This window comes from Squalius cephalus, assembly GCF_949319135.1.
Source record: "Squalius cephalus genome assembly, chromosome: 11".
Lineage (NCBI taxonomy): Eukaryota > Metazoa > Chordata > Actinopteri > Cypriniformes > Leuciscidae > Squalius > Squalius cephalus.
Window position 1 is genome coordinate 12047409 of NC_137132.1, and position 22799 is coordinate 12070207.

Sequence of the window (22799 nt, forward strand, 5' to 3'; positions counted from 1 at the left end):
GGTGTCCGTGCCGGAGACGGTGGTGTCCTTTCCGGAGACGTTGGTGTCCGTGCCAGTGGTCTCTTCCAAAGATTAGAATTTTGGTGCAATTTTTTCTCTATAGAGTGTTGATATGGCATCTACACTAAGTTTCGTCATGCTAGCATGTGTGGAAGTATTTAAAAAAAGGGTGTTACAACTAGCCCTGCGTTAGGTTGTACCCCGCTCTCCCCTATCCCTAGGGGTACGTGAGGTGAAAGAAGGGGGTACGCGAACAAAATGCTGAGTTTTGCATTCATTTAATTCTACCCCACCTTAAAATAACATTAAAACTGAGCATATATTTCTAGCAGGTAAAATGCTGTAAATACATGACATCCGATCAAATGACCTCATCTTTTGCAGTTAAAACTGACTGCATTCACTCAACAATGCTGCCTTGGCTAATCACGCTATAGCTATAGCCTACTGCCATTCTCGACCATGTAGCCTACCTTTGTAAAATTGGGGGGGAGAAGGTCATATCATCACCAACTGCCCGATACGACCACCACGCCCAGCAGTGAGTACCATCCAGTTTCTGCCCAAAGTTGCATCTCTCACTTGCACAGATGTCCAAACTCTAACCCCCAAACTTTTTTCTCCGGGTTTGTAGAGAACTTTATCTCTCATCAACTTCTCCAAAGACTCAACCTCCAGAGGAAACGCTGCTCACAAGAATTAGCCATTCACACCATCCTCGGCAAGCCGTGGTCGTGTCTGCCACTTCTCCCCCACAGTCACGCTACGTTTCAATCCACCGCTGACATCATCATGGGACGCCCCTGGATGATCCAGCACGAACCCACCATCAATTGGAACTCTAGAGAGATTCTACAATGGAGTGATTCCTGTTTCCAGAACTGTCTGTCATCTGTGATTAAACCGTCTACACGTCGGAACTGTCGACATCTCTCAATCTTCATCCAGTCTCCAGTTGAACTCCACCTCTGTCAAAAGCCCAGAGACTGAGTAAAACTGAAATCCCTCCAGAGTACCAGGTGTTCCAGGATGCATTCAGCAAATGGTTGGCTACCCATCTACCACCTCATCGGCCATGGGACTGCGCCATCGACCTGCTGTCTGGGGCGACGCCACCTAAGGGTAAAGTCTACCCACTGTACATCCTGGAACAGAAGGCCATGGAGGAGTACATTCAGGAGGCTCTCAAAGTTTCATCCGTCCAACGATATCCCCTGCTGCATCCAGCTTCTTTGTGGCCAAGAAGGACGGAGGCTTGCGGCCGTGTATCGGCTACCGGGCCCTTAACACACAGACAGTTAAATACAGTTATTCTCTTCCTCTGGTCGGTGCCACATTGGAACAGCTCCGTGGGGCTCGCATCTTCTCCAAGTTGGACCTGCGGAGCGCCTATAACCTCATTCGGATACGCGAGGGTGACGAATGGAAGATGGCGTTCATCACTCCAGCAGGCCCCTATGAGTACCAGCTAATGCTGAACGGCCTGTAAACTCGCCCTCAGTATTCCACGGCTACAATGAAGTTCCGGGAGTACCTCCAACGCTTCGTCATCGTCTACATCAACGATATCCTGATCTACTCCCGGAACCTGGCCGAACATCGCCACCACGTGACGCAGGTCCTCAAGAAGCTGAGAGAACACCACCTCTCTCAAGTTGGAGAAGTGCGAGTTCCACACACCATCTGTCCAGTTCCTCGGATACATCATCGACCAACAAGGTATCCAGATGGACCAGAGGAAGGTGGACCCCATCCACAACTGGCCCCAACCTGTCACCATCAAGGAACCCCAACGCTTCCTAGGCTTCGCCAACTTTTATCGCAGATTCATCCAGAATTGCAGTCTCCTCAGCTCACCTCTCACCTCACTCCTCAGGAACCGGCCTAAATCTCTGTCCTGGAACCCCTTAGCCACCGAAGCCTTCCAACACCTAAAGGATGCCTTCACGACCGCTCCAATCCTGCTGCACCCCAATCCAGAACTCCCATTCGTGGTCAAAGTCGATGCGTCTACCACCGGGGTTGCCGTTGCTACTTACCCAGTTCCCCGAAGATCACCCTGACCGTCCAGCCCCCTGAGACCGACCCCATCGCAGAGTCCGTCAGCCGTCAGGAGCCGGCCATGGAGGAGGGGGTACTGCCACAGAGTTAGCCACACCGTCACAGCCCCAATCAGCCGCTGCACCTGCACTCCCTCATCAACACACCCTTTATGTGCCCCTTTCACTCCTTGTCTGGTCTCGTTGCAGTATACACTGCTTTATGCCAGACTCCATACCAATCTACTCGCCTGAGATCGTCTCGTCCTGTCTCCAGTCTCCTGTCCGTCTTCCGTCCATCATCCTGATCCAGATCGCCTGTCTTCGTGTTCACTCGTCACCTGCACAGAGAATCCACTTCAGTCATCGCCAGCTAAGTCACCATCATTCTACAAGTCACCATTCTCTCACCATAATCTGGTTCCCGTTGTTCCACCACCACTCTGCTTTTAATAAACACTGTGCACCTAAACCTGTCTGTCTCCTGTTTGTGACAACCTGCATAAACATAACATAATTAAAATTGCTGAACTCCATATGTAAATACCAACATTTAAGAGGGCCTGATCTACAAATGGACACCACAGCTGAATGAGTGAAGGCAACAACTGGAATCCATGTAATGCAGCAGTTTTAAGCCTTTTACAGCTGATTTACAGAGCTTGCCATTTTTGCAACACACATGATTTTGACATAAGAAAACAAAATGGTGCAAAACATCATCATAAAGAACACCTGTGTAAAAACTGACCTCAGCTGACCCTGCCACGTGTGAACAATAAGCTCTTCCATTTGGCATAATACCTTTTTCATATAGATGTTGTGGGATTACAAATTTAAGAATCTGCTTAAAATCTGCTGATCTCATGTCCTGGCATAACATCACATGAATACTAAGGTGAACTAAATTATATTGGGCATTCAATGTGAACATGGTGACATGCGTTTAATGATTAGATTCAATATAGTTTCCAGTGAGGGTTTTTTTTTTTCTCTCAGTCTTTGATCTTCCTACTGAGAGTCAAACTGTGTGTGAATGTTTACATGTCTGTAGTGCTAGTGACCAGGTGGTCCTTAAAACATTTGTTGATATTATCTATAGTTTGACCTCACAGTTAAGGGGGGTCAATTTTCTCACCTCTATTTCCCTCTGATTAAAAAAAAAAATCCTGCTGAAGACACATCCAAGTCTCCTGGTCTTCGCTTCTGAGTTTCCTACATGAAGTAGAATCATAGAGGGCTCTATAGAGCAGAGAACATGGATGATGAGAATGTTGTGGATTGTTTTGGGTAGAGTACAGATCTGAGAATGTCGCAGGGGCATACAGATGGCTACATACTGTATAGCGCTTTAGATTCATAGCCGTGAGAGTGAGTGGTTCCAAAATGTGACAAAATAAGACATATTCCTATAGGCATTGTTGCATTGAGAAAGATTACAATCAAGCAAATATTGGTTATAACCAGAAACAGCCTATTTAAAAAAAAAATATATATAGATAGATAGATAGATATATATATATATAGATATGTATAGATATATATATAGATAGATATAATATATAAAAAATATGTTGGTGTGAAAATAACCCTTTTTAAAAAAAACATAAATAATACAATATTCAAAAGTAAGAGTGCAGACAGTGTACACACGCTATGATTTTTTTTCTCTGCCTCATGACATTGAGAAGCCTTTGCTAGAGTAATTTGATGAGTAGTTTTGTACCAATGAGAATAAGAAATCAATATACAATGAAGTCCAAGAAATGTTCTAAAATGAAAGATGTATGCCATGTTTTATAATCTGTGCGGATTTCACTCAGTAATTCAAACTGACAACACCCAGATAGGTATTTTTTAGTCCAGTTGTCAAAACACAAAAGAACAAATATAATTTGTTAAACATTGCCTCACTCAGATCCAAAACCTGACCTCAACAAATATGTGGTAACACTTTACAATAAGTTGCCATTAGTTAACATTAGTTAATGCATCAACTTAAATTAGCGAACAATGAGCAATTCATTTGTTAAATTTATTGTAATCCTTGTTGTAGTTAGTTAATAAAAATTTAACTGTGAATGTCAGCTCTGGTCCATTAAATAATGTTAACAGATACAACTTTTATTTTTAGTAATGTATAAATGTAGAAATTAACATTAACAACTCTAAAAATCTAAAATTAACAACTCTAAGATCAATGAATGCTTTAGAATTATTTTCCATTGTTAGTTCATGTTAACTAATTATCTTTTTGAAGGTGTTACCAAAATGAAAATGCTAAGAAAATCACAAAATGTTTCTGTTCTTAACTAACTCAAACTTTTACACACATGGAATCCAAGAACAAACCCATGTAGGGCCCATACCTCAAGCCCCACCATGAAATGTTGACTGGGAAACTGATGGCATTAACTGAGATAGCAAGTTTAGAAAAGGGATGAGCATAAGTGAAATGCTTATTTTTGTTATTATGAAGAACTGGATGCAAATCTCTGATTAGACATTAGCTGTATTATTCTATATTAGCAGGGCATTATATCTAATAAAGTTAATAAGCAAAGTTAATGAAGTCATCATAGAGGGGCCTGACATATTATGTAGTTAAATATGCTTAGCATTGGCAATTGTGTTGTTTGGAAGAGCATCTGGTACAGAAATTGCCTCTAAGGACTGATGTAACATGAGACTACTCGTTGCTTGTTACCTTTGTTAATTAACCCAAAGCAGGAGGAAAACACGTGTTTATTTCATGACTATGTGCTCTAATTAGACCCAAGGGAGATAATCTAACTGTCACAACACTTCTAATAAGCACAAACTATTACTGCTTTGTGTGTGGTCAATAAACATTTACTCTCTGCATTGCACCATTATATCATAATATTTTTAATAAATTACATAATTCTTCATTATTATTTACTTATTTATATATATTTTGTGTATGTCTGATTTACTTGTGTAGCCTACTTTCTTTTTCCCAAGAAAGTCATGCTGGTAATTACAATATTTCCCAAAGTTGCCATAAAGGCTTCCTGACTTTTTGGATGTTGTTTTATTTGTTTATTTTTTCCCTAACAGATAATTTGAGGCTTTGTGCTTTTTAATTTAGCATACACAAGTATTTAAATGAAAATGACACTAAAGTACAGAAAACATATTCGGATGAAATACAGCATACTAGAACTACTAATAAAATTAATTTAGTAGTCTGTACATGCTGGCATATTTACACTACACACTAAAAGTATATATTTTGATGGTGATAGCACATACATATCAGAATGTAGCAAGGGCTTCTTAATATCATACACCCTTTGTTGCATATTTGCAAGCAAGCATGAGATTCTAGCCTAATTTATTTTCATAAAACCATTATCATTTAACTTTTATTTAAAACTGCTATGGCAGGTTTATCCTCCTTTCATATATGTTAAGGTCAAAAGATACCCATCACAAGCAAGGTGTTATGGGCAATATTTGGGCTGAAAAGCATGCATGGATGTAAACTGCAGAAATGTTTTGCATACTATGGTCACTGTAAGGCACAGACACAATGATGACGACAGATGTAAAATCAACAACTGGTAAGTTTATTGTGGGAATGGCAGAAACAGACACAATAGCAGGTGAGTATAGAGACTTTGGCAGATGATTTCAGAATAATGTGATGGATAGTGATGCAGTCTTATCTTTTGCAGGTTGGACGAAGACGACAACAACACACTGGGAAGCAGACGAGACGAGGATATAACTGACTTGACAGGGCGATGACTTGGAAAACTTCAACTGACCAGATAACGAAAGGGATCCTTATAAGTAAGTGAGTCCGTATTCTCTGACAAGGCCAAACACCAACTGATGCTAAGTGTGAGCGTGCTACATACAGTAGTGCTGTTGATGAGCTGTGATGAGTGACAGGTGTGTGTGATTGGAATTCTGGGGACTTTGCTATGCACTATGATATAGGACGTGCTAATTCTAATCTTACATATAAGACGTTGTATGTATAGGATATGTTTTTACAGCAAATGTATATTATTCCCAAAACGCAAAGTAGGCTATCCATTTCAAATTTCCTTTAAAAAAAGACAGACCTAGTCATGCAACAACAATTTAGTATGACAATTTAATGGTTGTGTGTAGTGTAATATATTTTATACTACTTTTTTTTAAAAACAGTATGCGTACACATACATTAGCAGTGCAGACAACATTTAGCATCATAAATGGTCAGAATTATTTTTTATTTTTGTAAAACAGCCTCCATATCTTCATAGAAAATAAGATCTAAAATATTGCCCAAACATAAGGGTCACACCAGACTTTGAACACATTTTCCACATTTATATTTGTATATCATATACATACACTACCGTTCAAAAGTTTGGGGTCAGTGTGATTTAAAAAAAAAAAAAAAAATTACTGTAAAGACATTTTTATAATGTTACAAAGGATTTCTATTTCAAATAAATGCTGTTCTTTTAAATTTTATATTCATCAAAGCGTCCTGAAAAACAATATCACTGTTTCCATAAAAAAATATTAAGCAGCAAAACAGTTTCCAACATTGAAAATAATAATTAATGTTTCTTGAGCACCAAATCAGCATATTAGAATGATTTCTGAAGGATCATGTGACCCTGAAGACTGGAGTAATGGCAGCTAAAAATTCTCACAAATTAACTACATTTTAAAATATATTAAAATAGAAAACGGTTATTTTAAATAGTAATAATTTTTCACGATATTACTGTTTTTTTTTTTTTACTATATTTTTGATTAAATAAATGCAGCCTTGGTGAGCATAAGAGACTTATTTCAAAATTTAAAAAACATTTAAAAAATCTTGCCAACCCCAAACTTTAATGTAATTACAACATTAGTGTAATTGTGAGCCCACACTTTTTGTTCCATTGTTATTATTATTATTATTAATGTAATTCTGAATTATGTATTTTGATAGAATTCAGTATATTTACATTAAAATATTATCAGCCTGCATTTACAGAAAATAGAAAGAAATCTTATGACCTCAGGATCCTAATATAATTATTCTGTTCTCTGAAAAAGAAATACATTAAAAATCATCTGTTAGTGAACACAATTATTAAATATTGGTTTGACAGATTTTTTTTTTTGAAAATAATATGTTTATCCATCAAATTATATAAATATGAAACTTTAGTTTTTCATGGTGTGTGTAAAATATACAACAGAATGTACATTGATTTTAAATGCTCGATCTGTCACTCTTACAAAAGCAATAACAAACAACAACATTGTTCTTGCGCTCTCATTTAGCCATTTTAACTTCTTTATTTGGGTCAACACGTGCACCATAACAAGGCATGGCTTTCTTCATATAGCTTCTGAGGCTCTCATCTCTAAGGCCGTAAATGAGCGGGCTCAGAAAGCGAGGAAGCAGGATGAAGCAGAAATAGTAGATAAAAGACATATCTGCTTGAGACAAGTTTACACGCTGGACAAGTAAGAATTCTGCGACAGGTTGTGAGAAAGCCATTATGCAGAGGAGAAGCTGGAACCCATGAAGCAGCACCGTGTGCAGAGCCTTCCTCACTGACACTCGGTCCTGCCGCATCTGACGGGTCTCCAGCAGGATCCGAATGTACGTGAAGAGGATGACCACAGCGACCACTGCAAAGAAGATCCCATTGAGGCTCACTTTGAACAGAGCTTGAATAGGAGAAGCATTGAGCACATTGCTCTTGCAGAGGACAGGGGTCGACTGGACGTCTACACCCGGCTTGAGCCGCATCAAGACAAAGTCGACAGTGGGCAGAATGCAGCTGATGATCCACAGACTTAAAATGATGATCCAAATCCATTCCGGTCTCCAGATGGCAGGACGGTGAAGCGGGTAGAAAATGGCCACGTAGCGCTCCAGTGACATAGTGGAAAGGATGAGTGGGGTGTTTAGGAAGGTAGCAGTGGACACAAACAGCAGTGGTGCACAGTAGACGATTGCAAACTGCATAGCGCCCATCACTAACAAGAAGAGGGATACAGAGGAGAGCAGCTGCAGGGTGTCGTTCATCAGCATGTAGGTGAAGAGGATATAACGGGAGCTGTCAAAGAACTGCCTGTGAGATGCAAAGGTGTACAACGTCAGGAGGATGAAGAACATGAAGGCAATGAAGAATGGGATCACCACACACACCTTTACAATGACAGAAAGGTTGTTGCTGGATGTTGTGTTGCCTGGGAGTTCTGTCAGATTCTGCATGTTTTCAAGGGTTTTGCAACACTGCTGATGTTACAAAGGCTGAAAGGAATTTTGCAAAATAACATTTGTTTAGTTCAGAATGTGGAAAATGAAAATGGTATAAAACGGTAATTGTACTTTAAACAAAATGCAATGTAATCTAATCTAATAATCTGCATCTGATCTGACTTCTGTTCACAAAATAAACTTCACACGCTTGTTGACTCACCAAGCTGCCTCTGTTGGAAGATAAATTAAAAGATGATCAGAGATGCCAGATGGGTAGCCCACTTTTATATTGCTGAAGATTTGCTTCATGACAAAAGAATGGGATTTGTTTCCCCATAGGATGACTTAATTTCACGCTATGAACACAAAGCATAATTATAGCAATTAACAACCAAACAATCCAAACAAAAATAAAATCAAGTTATCTAGTGTGTGTGTGTGTGTGTGTGTGTTGTAATTTTTTATAAATGTTGTATCCAAGGTTTTATATAGACCTAATTTCTTCATCTGGTTAACAAGACCCTATAGCAAAACTATATTATAAAATATTTAATTACTTTAAAACTTTTATATTCTGTTTACTAAATAAGTTTCAATAAATTACATCCAATTTAATAAGTTATTTTGTGGTTATTAAGTATTTTTCTTTCTATCGTTTTTTTTAAATTATGTAAGTTGTCAAATATTCACCACTAGAAGAGCGTATTCAGAATGTTTGGATGTTTCAAATGGCTAGTCATTAACAGAGCTATCAATTATTGACTGTGAACTCATGTGCTCTGCCTTATTTTACCATATTGTTTGTTCTGCTGTGCAGCAAAGTACTCGTACATTGACAGCTTCTCTGCAGAGTCATATGCGTCACTCATCAGACCAATGAGACACGTATCTCACAACTGTCTGTTTTTTGAAGTGCACTGACCTAAAATGAGGACGGAAGAGGGAATCATCGAACAACTAAAAGCAAACAGCAAGTCTTATCATGAAGAAGATCTGGAGCAGTTAGGGGCTTTGAAAAACAAGCTGTCTGCATGTTTTTGGTCAACATCTAGAAGTACTGCTACTCGCTGCGATGGAAATATTAAACTGATGAAACTTAGTGATATAAGTATTAAACTTAGTTATTTTAGCTAAAAATATTAAGCCTTTGTTCCTTTTAGTTATAACATATTTTTATTTAAATCAACCATTCCCAGACAACAACTTTACAGAAAATAAAGCATTTACACATAAATATAGAAATATATATTAAGCTACCTTTATATATATATATAATTTTCCCCCAGACATGTACTCTTTTTTTTTTTTTTTTTACTGTATAAAAAGCATTCCGAATTGAATTTCTAAATCGCCTTTACAAATTCTAAGATTTTGCTTTGTTTTGCGTGCTTTAACCATTCTTTGTAGATCCCACTTTATTGCATCCTACAGTTGGTTGAAAATGTAAAGGGTCTTCATGCTATTGGGAAACTTTGGTCCTGGAGGGCCACTGTCCTGCAGAGTTTAGCTCTAACCCTATCAAACACACCTGAACAATGTCTTCAGAATTACTAAAAAGGTACAGGCAGGTGAGTTTTTATCAGGGTTGGAGCTAAATTCTGCGGTACAGTGGCCCTCCATGACCAAAGTTAGCCATCCCTGGTCTAACTAGGCCTATTTGATGCACAAAACACTCAAAAGTCTTCAATTATTTATTTTATTTATGAGTTAATGTTTCTGAAATCCTACCATTCTTAACACTAGAAATAACCCTGAGGATCAGATGTGCATCACGGAAAACAGTTGACCAAATCTTCACAGAGTCAAATCCTTTGTGACTAATTATGTGCTTTATCAGTGCATAGTTATTGCATATCAGTGTAATTTGTGCTTCCTAATTGTTTGGCAATGATTCATCCCGCCTGGCAACATGAGGCCAAGTTGCTTGATCCCTTTGTGAGTTGTACCAAGCCAAGCTGCAAAGCAAATATTTATTTAATGACTTCTCACTCTGATTAGTCTCCTGAGCATACCTCCACCACAAAGAACCAGTCTGTTATAATGATGTAAATATGTTTAACAAACATTGGCCTACAGAGAGTACAGCACCCAAAACACTTCCATAGTTTTGTGAAACTTTCTTTAAAGAAAGAAAAGTTATGTGGTTATAGTTTATGGACTTTGTGACACTCAGTATCTCAGTCAAATACACATGATTAGTAGTTATGCAATGATAGCACTGCTGCATATTGTGACAACAAAGTCACAAGTAGGGTGCACCGTTTCCTTTAGTCAACATGTATATAGATAGATGGACGGACGGACGGACGGATGGACAGACAGACAGACAGACAGTAATTACAGAATAAGTACATTGTATGTACATGGGGAACAGGACTGCAAAATAAAGTGCTACCCATATTAGTATAACAAGTAATCAGCAAAACCAAAGTATATAATAAAACATTACAAACCCAGAACTGATACCACTGAACATGGCCAATCATTGCAAAGGAGAATTATTAAAGCTTAAATATATGTGTATCATTCATATAAACTTTAATAAACTTTAAAATTGTTGCACATACTTATTTGTTTGGGGTAAAATTTTAATGTTTAAGCATGACTGTATCAGTTCTCCTCGGTTCTCTGTCCCCTAAAAAAAATCAAATCTAAATGTAGCTATGTTTATTCACATCATACTTCATCATTGGCTCCTAATATTACACTTGATATATGACCAGAGCTCAAGCAATCCATTTAGAAATACTTAAATCATTTAAGTAATATTTTCATATTTTGTGTTATTTGTGCACGTGACAATAAGCGGAGGTGGAACCATGGTGACCAGGATGACACAGAAGCCCTGGAAGCTTGGCGCCGAGCCGCTGGTTCGTGGGACTGAGGTGGTGACGGGGATCCGGCTGAACGGGGTGACGATAGGGTGATTGAGGGCGACGGGGAGGTCAGAGGAAGGAGCCCGATGACACCGTGGGGTGCAGGGTGAAGGCTTCGCCGGAACCCCGGAAGTTCGTGGTAGAAGCTGGGCATCGACCTCCGTAGGCCGACCTGAAGTTCCGAAGGAGCCCAGTGGAGTCTCCAAGCAGAAGGGCCACGACAGTGATGATTGAGCAATGAGCCTAGGTGAAGGCGACGTGTTGACAGGCGGAGGAGGAGATGTAGGCCTGGAGGCCCAAGGTGCAGCTGGGGACTCTACCTCATGCCGAGCTGGTGAAGGAGAAGCCCGAGGCGCAGAGGATGAGCCGCACGGAGTGAGCAGGGGGGCAGTGCCGAGGAGCTGGACCACACCAGTGGTGCCGACGGATCCAGGGGCCTGGCCGTGACCAGTGATGGAGACGGGAGTCGGGACTAGGAAGTCAGGCAGGGATACTGGCTGAAGAGGGTCATTACCGGACGGACCGCTGGATCCGCGGTCCACAGATTTATTAAAGGACAATTCTGGTATTTAACACTTTGAGTCTATTTTATAGTTTGTTTTGGATGAACAAGAGTGGTGGACAAAGAAATTTTGACAATGGTTCCTGTCGCGACTTTTTGACTATTTTAGAATTGCCCATGACCGCATTTGAATGGGAGTCAATGGCCATGCACAAACATGTCCTTAAAACAACCCTTAACGTTCGTTTTCAAAACTGTGCAACTCACCGAGTGGTTAGTGGTGTTCGTTGATGTTCCAAAACAAGTAGCGTAGCGAAATACAGTTTCTGTCGTGTTTTATTTGGCATTTTGTAAAATCCATTGATTTCCATTGGAGGACTAATTGCTCGTTGATATTACTGCGCTAACGGAAACGGAAAGGATGCTGTTTACATTTGATTGTAGTCTTTTAGGTCTTTTCGCTCGGTTTCCTGTCTCTCAGAAGCTATGCTCGCCTCAGAAGGCTAGCGTGAGCAGAGCAACGGAAGTTGCGGAAGAGCGGAAGTTTATACGCGGTTGTGAGGTATCTGAAAAAATAGTTCCACTATAGAAAAATAAACGGATTGAAATCATACATTGCGCCGATATATTTGTTTTTAATCATTAACGAACACCACTAACCACTCGGTGAGTAGCACAGTTTTGAAAACGAACGTTAAGGGTTGTTTTAAGGACATGTTTGTGCATGGCCATTGACTCCCATTCAAATGCGGTCATGGGCAATTCTAAAATAGTCAAAAAGTCGAGACAGGAACCATTGACAAAATTTCTTTGTCCACCACTCTTGTTCATCCAAAACAAACTACAAAATAGACTCAAAGTGTTAAATACCGGAATTGTCCTTTAAGTCAATGTCCGCTCCTGGCTCTGCGATGAGCTGTTCTGCCTGCCTGGGCTCCGGCTCTGGGGCGGCCTCGGTGGGTACCCTGGGCTTGCTGGTAGCAAGAGAGAGTCGGCTAGTACCACTGTCGGTTCTCTGGTTGGAGAAGGAGGGGCAGTGCGGGAGAGTCCATCTTCTTTATTTTAATCGTTTTAGATGGTCAGTTATTCTGTCACAACATATCCGATGAAGGAAGATGCGTAACACAGAATATAGTTGACAAAGAGTTTACTGGTGTCTGACAAGCATGATATTCAACAATAACTGACAAAGGATAGAACTGATCAGGGAGTATAAATACACAAGGCTAATGAGGGAACTAAACAGGCACAGGTGGAGGAAGATGAACAAATCGGGACTAACGAGAACATGTGTAGACATGACTGAACGTAATCATGACTATAATATAATATAATATAATATAATAAACAGACAGAGATCTTTTGTATATGGTTTTATTTTTGTTACGACCCGTGCAATAAGGATGGGCTTGACGTGAACTTTTGCTGTTGATAAAAAGGAGACCAGCCCCAGCCGACAGATCACCAAAGACACAATTCTAAGTCCCACAAAAAGTATAATTTATTTAAGGTGGAAAAAAAATGGCTTCAAGGTGCCCCAAGGCCAAAATAATAAACAAAATAGACTTATTACCTAATCAGGGAATAAACAAAATTACAAAGAAACTTCCCTAACTCCCTAAAGATAAACAAATCACAAACAAAGTCAAAGTAATTGGCAGGACACCCCTACGCTCCTAAAACATAAAACAGAACCGAATTAAATAATCACAAACAAACGAACATGATCAACTAACGGTTTGGGGATCTGCCGACGGGAGGAGGAATCCGGAGCTCTTCACGCCACAAGGCCAATGCCAGAATGAGCTCGACATCTTCGGTTAGCGCCACATTTTAAAGCAGAGCATCAGTAGATCCACCAATCAGGCTCCTCCAACGGCAGCCAATCCCTGCACACATATACAAAACAACAACCCACACAAAACAGATACCGAGGATCGTAACATTTTGGTATGTTATCTTTTAGTTACTTCAACAGCTGATTTAAATCTCAAAACAGACACATCAGGTTGTCTGTGGCTTTGACTGAGGGTCTAGTCATGCATTATTGACAGCAAATAAGCATCTTTCAAAGTTGCTTGTAGGCCATCTCCATCTTCCTCCGCTTATCCGGGGCCGGGTCGCGGGGGCAGCAGTCTAAGCAGAGATGCCCAGACTTCCCTCTCCCCGGACACTTCCTCCAGCTCTTCCAGGGGGACACCGAGGCGTTCCCAGGCCAGCCGGGAGACATAGTCTCTCCAGCGTGACCTAGGTCTTCCCCGGGGTCTCCTCCCAGTGGGACGTGCCCGGAACACCTTCCCGGGAAGGCGTCCAGTAGGCATCCGAAACAGATGCCCGAGCCACCTCAGCTGACCCCTCTCGATGTGGAGGAGCAGCGGCTCTACTCTGAGCTCCTCCCGAGTGACCGAGCTTCTCACCCTATCTCTAAGGGATCGCCCAGCCACCCTGCGGAGAAAGCTCATTTCGGCCGCCTGTATCCGGGATCTTGTCCTTTCGGTCATGACCCAAAGCTCATGACCATAGGTGAGAGTAGGAACTTAGGTTGACCGGTAAATCGAGAGCTTCACCTTGCGGCTCAGCTCTTTCTTCACCACGACAGACCGGTACATCGACCGCATTACTGCAGAAGCTGCACCGATCCGTCTGTCAATCTCCCGTTCCATCCTTCCCTCACTCGTGAACAAAACCCCAAGATACTTAAACTCCTCCACTTGAGGCAGGAACTCTCCACCAACCTGAAGTGAGCAAGCCACCCTTTTCCGACTGAGGACCATGGCCTCGGATTTGGAGGTGCTGATTCTCATCCCAGCCGCTTCACACTCAGCTGCAAACCGTCCCAGTGCATGCTGAAGGTCCTGATTTGATGAGGCCAACACGACAACATCATCCGCAAAGAGCAGAGATGAAATCGTGTTGTCACCAAACCTGACACCCTCCGGCCCCTGGCTGTGCCTAGAAATTCTGTCCATAAAAATTATGAACCAAACCGGCGACAAAGGGCAGCCCTGCCGGAGTCCAACATGCACCGGGAAGAAGTCTGACTTACTGCCGGCAATGCGAACCAAGCTCCTGCTTCAGTCGTACAGGGACCGGACAGCCCTTAGCAAAGGACCCCGGACCCCATACTCCCGGAGCACCCTCCACAGGCCGCCGCGAGGGACACAGTCGAATGCCTTCTCCAAATCCACAAAGCACATGTGGACTGGTTGGGCAAACTCCCATGAACCCTCCAGCACCCTGTAGTGTAGAGGGTATAGAGCTGGTCCAGTGTTCCACGGCCCGGACGAAAACCACACTGTTCCTCCTGAATCCGAGGTTCTACTATCGGCCGTATTCTCCTCTCCAGTACCCTGGCATAGACTTTCCCAGGGAGGCTGAGAAGTGTGATCCCCCTATAGTTGGAACACACCCTCCGGTCCCCCTTCTTAAAAAGAGGGACCACCACCCCGGTCTGCCATCCCAGAGGCACTGTCCCCGACCGCCACGCGATGCTGCAGAGACGTATCAGCCAAGACAGCCCCACAACATCCAGAGACTTGAGGTACTCAGGGCGGATCTCATCCACCCCCGGTGCCTTGCCACCGAGGAGTTTCTTGACTACCTCGGTGACTTCAGCCCGGGTGATGGACGAGTCCACCTCTGAGCCCTCAGCCTCTGCTTCCTCAATGGAAGACGTGACGGCGGGATTGAGGAGATCCTCGAAGTATTCCTTCCACCGTCCAACGACATCCCCAGTTGAGGTCAACAGCTTCCCACCTCTAATGTAAACAGCGTTGGTAGGGCACTGCTTCCCTCTCCTGAGGCGCCGGACGGTTTGCCAGAATCTCTTCGAGGCCAGCCGATAGTCCTTCTCCATGGCCTCACCGAACTCCTCCCAGGCCAGAGTTTTTGCCTCCACAACCACCCGGGCTGCAGTTCGCTTGGCCTGCCGGTACCTGTCAGCTGCCTCAGGAGTCCCGCAAGCCAACCAGGCCCGATAGGACTCCTTCTTCAGCTTGACGGCATCCCTTACTTCCGGTGTCCACCACCGGGTTCGGGGATTGCCGCCTCGACAGGCACCAGAGACCTTACGGCCACAGCTCCGAGCGGCCGCTTCGACAATGGAGGTGGAGAACATGGTCCACTCGGACTCAATATCTCCAGCCTCCCTCGGGATCTGGTCGAAGCTCCGCCGGAGGTGGGAGTTGAAGATCTCTCTGACAGGAGACTCAGCCAAACGTTCCCAGCAGACCCTCACAGTACGCTTGGGTCTGCCGAGTCTGTCCAGCTTCCTCCCCCGCCATCGGATCCAACTCACCACCAGGTGGTGATCAGTTGACAGCTCCGCCCCTCTCTTTACCCGAGTGTCCAAGACATATGGCCGCAGGTCAGATGAAACGACCACAAAGTCGATCATCGACCTACGGCCTAGGGTGTCCTGGTGCCACGTGCACTGATGGACACCCTTATGCTTGAACATGGTGTTCGTTATGTCAAGTCAAGTCAAGTCAACTTTATTTATATAGTGCTTTTCACAATACAGATTGTATCAAAGCAGCTTCACAGTATTAAATAAAATAGTACATCAGTGTTTGTTTCTAGTGTAAAACGTCCACGTTTGGTAATGCTGATCAATAGTATTGTTGATTGATTAATTAAATTAAATATCCCCAACTGAGCAAGCCAAAGGCAACAGTGGCAAGGAACCGAAAAACTCCATCAGGTGACCTAATGGAGAGAGAACTGTAGGCCATCTCCATCTTCCTCCGCTTATCCGGGGCCGGGTCGCGGGGGCAGCAGTCTAAGCAGAGATGCCCAGACTTAGCATAAGCATAAGGGTATTTTGAGAACCTTGGGAGAACCCAGGCTCAGTCGGGGGCCAGTTCTGCCGTGCAAAGGCAAAAGACCGTAACTTCGTTTTTGGTCGAAAATGAGTTATTTATATTTTTGGCACATTCAAGACCTTCTTTATCATGTGGATAAGTATCTTGAATCAATTCCGTTTTTTTTTCGAGAAAATAATGATTTGTCTTAACAGTAACTTCCAAAAGCCCATGAGAAACCAAGGCAGAACACCGTAACATCAGTTACCGCTCTTTGGCTTTGTTTTGGAACGCTCAAATTACGAGTTACGGTGCTCTGCCTTTGTTTAGCCGCGCGTCAATATGAAGTTACTGTGCCGGTGTTCAATCAAATGCTACCTACCAGATTGTACGGTTATCTGCCTTTGTTTTAATGTCCATTAAAATTAAAATTACGACGGTGTAGCCTGTGTAGCCTACTTTGTACAGCTGCCATCAGTCGCTCTAACTTCTGATGTCCTCAGAGCGGTCAGTATGGTCTGCTCCATCGACAAACGTGCGATATCGATCGCGAAGGATTATGCAGAGTTGACAGAAAAACGTTACACATTGCCGTATCAGATGAATACAACCAAGAATTAAAGCTCGGCAAACTAGCTGGCAGAGTGCCAAAACTTCGCCTTCAGCCCCGCCCTAAACGCGGTCGATCGAGTCAACGCTGGACTAATAGGAGGTATTTTGTCATGTCAAATGTATTAATAATGCCATCAGAATGCAACCAAAGCACAGGATAGCAATAAGTAGATGGCTATAAATAATTGTAAATCATACAAAATAAATGCCATGATCACTAGATTTTATACAGGTGTGTACTATAATGATTTTGTTAATGGTGATCAGCAACTAAATATTGATAATGTGGAAGTTACTGCCTTTTGCCTTGGCATGACTTCTCACTTTTTGCTGACAATACAAAGGCAGAGTACAGTAACTTTAAAATAGTGGTCAAAAGTCAAGTTTGAGCTCAAGATTTTTTTATGTATATAATTTCCATTACTAAAACATCTATTTGCCAGATTTCCAGTGTCCTACCTATAATTAATTTGGCGGGACAACTAAAAATCTTTAAAGTCATTTTTCTCAGTTCCACACTCTAGCGACTTAAGGTCTTTTGCCTTTGTAGGGCAGAGTTCTCCTCTGGCGTTTATGAACTAGAGACCGGATTTAACTGTAAGATTAAAAATATTATATAAATGCCTGGCTGAAGAGATGCGTCTTTAATTTAGTTTTAAACTGGGAGAGCGAGTCTGAGCAACGAACAGTATCAGGAAGGCTATTCCAGAGTTTTGGAGCTAAATGTGAAAATGATCTCCCTCTTTTGGTTGATCTGGATATCCTAGGTATGACCAAAAGCCTCGAATTTAGTGATCTTAAAGAGCGCGATGGATTATAGGGCGATAGAAGATCCGTTAAATAAACTGGAGCTAAGCCGTTTAGGGCTTTATAAGTCAGTAGCAATACCTTGTAATTAATACGGAACTTTATAGGTAACCAATGTAGTGATGATAAAATTGGTGTTATATGGTCAAATTTTCTTGATCTAGTAAGAACTCTAGCGGCGGCATTTTGGACTAACTGTAGCTTGTTTATTGAGGATGCAGGACAACCAGCTAATAAAGCATTACAGTAATCTAGTCTCGAGGTCATGAACGCATGAACTAACTTTTCTGCATCAGAAACAGATAGCATATTACGTAGCTTAGCAATGTTTCTAAGGTGGAAAAAGGCTGTTTTTGTAACATATGAAATATGATTTTCAAAAGACAGGTTGCAGTCAAGTATAACACCCAGGTCTTTTACTGTAGAGGATAAAGTAACAGGACATCCTACTATGTTAAAGTTGTATTGTGAGAGGTTTTGTGGGCAGTTTTTTGAACCGATAAGTATTACCTCTGTCTTGTCTGGATTTAATAAAAGAAAATTGCGCGTCATCCAATCTTTTATATCTTTAACACACTCTGTCAATTTGGATAATTTAGCGTTTTCATCCGGCCGTGATGAAATATATATTTGAGTGTCATCAGCATAACAATGGAAACTAATTCCATGTTTCCTTATAATATTTCCAAGTGGCAGCATATATATTGAGAATAATAGAGGGCCTAACACAGATCCTTGCGGCACTCCATAGTTTACTGGAGTTATGATCTATTTTTCTCCATTTAAATAGACAAAATGGTATCGGTCAGATAGGTATGATCTGAACCAGCTTAATGCTTGTCCTTGAACACCAGTATAATTTTGTAGTCGATCTAAGAGTATTGTGTGATCTATAGTATCGAACGCAGCACTAAGATCAAGTAAAACTAGTATTGAGATACAGCCTTGGTCAGAAGCTAAGAGTAAATCATTTGTGATTTTAACGAGCGCAGTTTCAGTGCTATGGTGCGGCCTGAAACCAGACTGAAACTTTTAATAGATGTCATTTTCTTGTAAGAAAGAGCCTAGTTGGGCAGACAAAACTTTTTCTAGTATTTTAGACATAAAAGGAAGATTTGAAATGGGTCTATAATTTGCTAGGTTATTTGGGTCTAATTGTGGTTTCTTAATGAGTGGTTTTATAACTGCCAGTTTAAATGTTCTTGGAACATGACCTAAAGATAAAGATGAGTTAATAATATTGAGGAGAGGCTCTTCCACTATAGGTAACACTTCTTTCAGTAGTTTAGTTGGTATGGGATCTAATAAACATGTTGTTGTTTTAGAGGAAGTGATAAGTTTATTTAACTCTATTTGTTCTATAGTTGTAAAGCACTGTAATTGTTCTTGCGGGGTGATAATCGAGGCTGAGTTATAAGGCGCGATTGAGGATTGAACGTTTACAATTGTGGTTCTGATGTTTTCTATTTTCTCAGTGAAGAAGTTCATGAAATCATTACTACTAAACTGTAACGGAATATTTTGTTCAGGTGACGCTTGTTTATTTGTTAGTCTAGCCATGGACAAACTGTAACTAGCACAGAAGTCCAATAACTGAACACCACTCGGGTTCAGATCAGGGTTGTTCCTCCCAATCACGCCCCTCCAGGTGTCACTGTCGTTGCCCACGTGGGCATTGAAGTCCCCCAGTAGAACGACGGAGTCCCCAGTTGGAGCACTTTCCAGCACCCCTCCTAGAGACCCCAAGAAGGCCGGGTACTCTGCACTGCCGTTTGGCCCGTAGGCACACACGACAGTGAGAGACCTATCCCCGACCCGTAGGCGCAGGGAAACGACCCTCTCGTTCACCGGGGTGAACTCCAACACATGGCGGCTGAGCTGGGGGGCTATAAGCAAACCCACACCAGCCGCGGCGGGCTGGTGTGGGTTTGCTTATAGCCCCCCAGCTCAGCCGCCATGTGTTGGAGTTCACCATGGGCAACTCCAGAGTAGTGAAGAGTCCATCCTCTCTCGAGGAGTGTGGTTCCAGAGCCCAAGCCGTGCGTAGAGGTGATCCCAACTATCTCTAGTCGGAACCTCTCAACCTCACGCACAATCTCAGGCTCCTTCCCCGCCAGCGAGGTGACGTTCCACGTCCCTAGAGCTAGCTTCCGTGTCCAGGGATCAGGTTGCCGAGGTCCCTGCCTTCGACTGCCGCCCGATCCTCTCAGCACCGGCCCCTTATGGTCCCTCCTGCAGGTGGTGAGCCCACGGGAAGGCGGCAAAGTTGCTTGTAGGCCTAATTCAAAATTGCAAACTGTGTGTTTTGTATACTGCTTGTGCACAGATTAGGCCCTCATGTCAGTATGGTGGAAATATTTTGAGTAGGCCTAAACACTAGCTAAAAGTGAGCAACACCCATGACATTAAACATTTTTTCTAATAAGAAGTTTTTAAAATATCAACAGTTGTAACCCCCCCCCCCCCCCCCCCCCAAAAAAAAATGTTTTTTAAAAATGTGAGCAAATTTTTGTTTAAAATATAAATAATAATAATGAAGTCGAAAAATATTTAGAGGTAAAATTGTAAATACATGAGCAGCATGTGGTCCATTTAATCAAATGCAACCTGTGAAAATCAAATGTACTGTGAAACTGACTACATCTACATTTAGACAAACACAAATTTCCGTATTACAGATCTCAGTATGCCAAAAACCAACAATCCACGAGAATGAAGGAAGGAAGGAAGGAAGGAAGGAAGGAAGGAAGGAAGGAAGGAAGGAAGGAAGGAAGGAAGGAAGGAAGGAAGAGCACTGATTATAAGTAGAAACAGAGACAGCAGGAGAAAATTTGTAACCTTCACTTTGGCTATTTGTATTTTTTTACAGGCAGCGCACTATAACTCACTGTAAAACTGTTGTGCTGCATATATTACTTGTTAAGGTTAATGTCATGATTGTGTCTCAGTGCTCCATGTCTACCCTCAACATACAAGCAAATCTAAATTTAGATCTAGATGTCATCAACCAAGTAGGTGTTGTCTTTTAAAGATTTACTCTATCAAACCCTATATAAATGTCTGTTCACAGCACACTTCATCATTTGGCTCATGCAGGTAAAGTTACACCTGATATGACCAGGACTCAAGGATAGAGTCAAGAATACTTTCAGTAAATGGTATACCAAGGTTATGTAACATTGATTGTTGTAAACTGAATACTTGTTCAGTCTTTGTTTTTCAAGTCAACATGGAGCTTATTTAGAATTTATAAACATTCTTTATTCTAAAGCACTGATTATTTATTTCTCACTTATTTTATGTCTTATTGTAAATGTGCTTTTGTTGTCTGTCTAATTGTCTCCCAGATGTGCGCACAATGGCCAGTCAGAATACCAGTGTCGATGAGCAGATGCAACTTATCCAAGTTGACCCCGTCCGGAGAAACATTTCATTGGCGCTGACCCAGATCGTTGTGTGGCCCTTCATCTACCTCATCTTCCTCATGCTCTTAATATTCTCCAAGAAAGAGACTTTCAGAAGAGAGACACGCTATATATTGTTTGGTCACTCTCTCCTGGTAGACCTAATATTTCTTTGTCTGACAGATTTTATTGTGCTTTTATCATACAACTTTGTTTTAATACCACTGCATTTCTGTATCCCCATCTGCATGTTAACGGAAGCAATTGCAGTAAGTGCACCATTAACCATCGGTGCTATGTGCGTGGAGCGCTATGTGGCCATATGCATGCCTCTCCGACATCATGCGATCTCCACCTCTAGAAGAGCCATAATGGTGATTTTAATGATTTGGATCCTGAGCTCCATAAACCCCTTTGTTGATATGTTCATTCTTGTCAGCACTGCCTCTCGTGAATACTTGTCTCAACTCACACACTGTCATTATGAGATTATGATTCCGGAAAAGATTCGTCACTTTGCTAGGGGTCTGTTGTACATTGTGGGGCTTGTGGTTATTTTGATCATTGAAGTCTTTTGTTATGTAATGATATACCTTGCTGCACGTGCAGCATCTGGTGACAAGTCAGCATCAAAAGGGCAGCGCACCATTTCCCTGCACATAATTCAGCTGTTTTTATGTACTGCCGAGGTGATGTGCCCTTACATTGAGAGTGTAGTTATGCAGTATGATATTCAATCATATCTGACTGTCCGATTTATAAATTTCCTGACATTTAGTATCACTTCTAGAGCAGTAAGTCCTCTTGTCTATGGGTTTAGAGATGAGAAATTCTATGCAGCTATGGCTTACTATTTCAGATGCAAAACCAATGTTATCTCATCTGACACTGATAAACAAACATGATTATCTATTTTTAAAGGTTAAAATGTGTTTCTGGGATATTACCTCGTCTAAGTTCCTTTCAAAATAAAGTAAAATTTGTAATGTATCGAAACTCCAGTTTTGGTTTACCAACTGCAACATCCCATATAGTTGATATATTCAAATAATGAAGATTGAGAGTTTTAAATTGTCTAGCCAACTGCAAGATTTGTCTTGGGAAGACACCTCTCACATGCAGTGTACGTGACTGCTAGAATAATCAATTTACAAAAATCTGAGTATTTAGAGAGTATTTTATTTAGTTTATCATATATCTGATTACAATGTTGGCATTACTTGTTACACTTTAAAATATTTTATGTATATTGTATTAAGTTTTAGTAATTTATTTGAACATAACTATGTAATTTAATGATTAACAATTAAATGTTTTAATATTTTATAAAATATTATTATTATGCATTATTTATTTATGCATTTGGCAGATGCTTTTATTCAAATTATTTCTTTTTAATAAAATAAATATATTCTCATTATTTTCAAGGTACACATTTACATTCTTATCAGTTTCAGTTTCAGTTTTCAGTATTCAGTATTCAGTTTGCTTTCCCTGGAAATCGAACCCATGGCCTTGGCAT

At 41.5% G+C, this 22799-nt stretch overlaps 2 protein-coding genes across 2 annotated transcripts; one reads left to right on the top strand and one right to left on the bottom strand.

The window, feature by feature from the left end:
• Positions 1–7335: 7335 nt before the first annotated feature.
• or95a1 (odorant receptor, family 95, subfamily A, member 1) lies at positions 7336–8289 on the bottom strand (the record flags this gene model as incomplete). The annotated part of the gene is made up of 2 exons (XM_079886268.1): positions 8221–8289; positions 7336–8143 (listed from the first exon to the last, which is right to left on the bottom strand). The coding sequence occupies exon 2, from the start codon at positions 8101–8103 to the stop codon at positions 7336–7338; it is 768 nt and encodes a 255-aa protein (XP_079742394.1). The 5' UTR covers positions 8104–8143; positions 8221–8289.
• A 12942-nt stretch (positions 8290–21231) lies between these two features.
• Positions 21232–22182, top strand: LOC307167120 (odorant receptor 131-2-like; the record flags this gene model as incomplete). The annotated part of the gene is made up of 1 exon (XM_079886061.1): positions 21232–22182. One exon carries the CDS (start codon positions 21232–21234, stop codon positions 22180–22182), a length of 951 nt encoding a protein of 316 aa, XP_079742187.1.
• Positions 22183–22799: the final 617 nt, after the last annotated feature.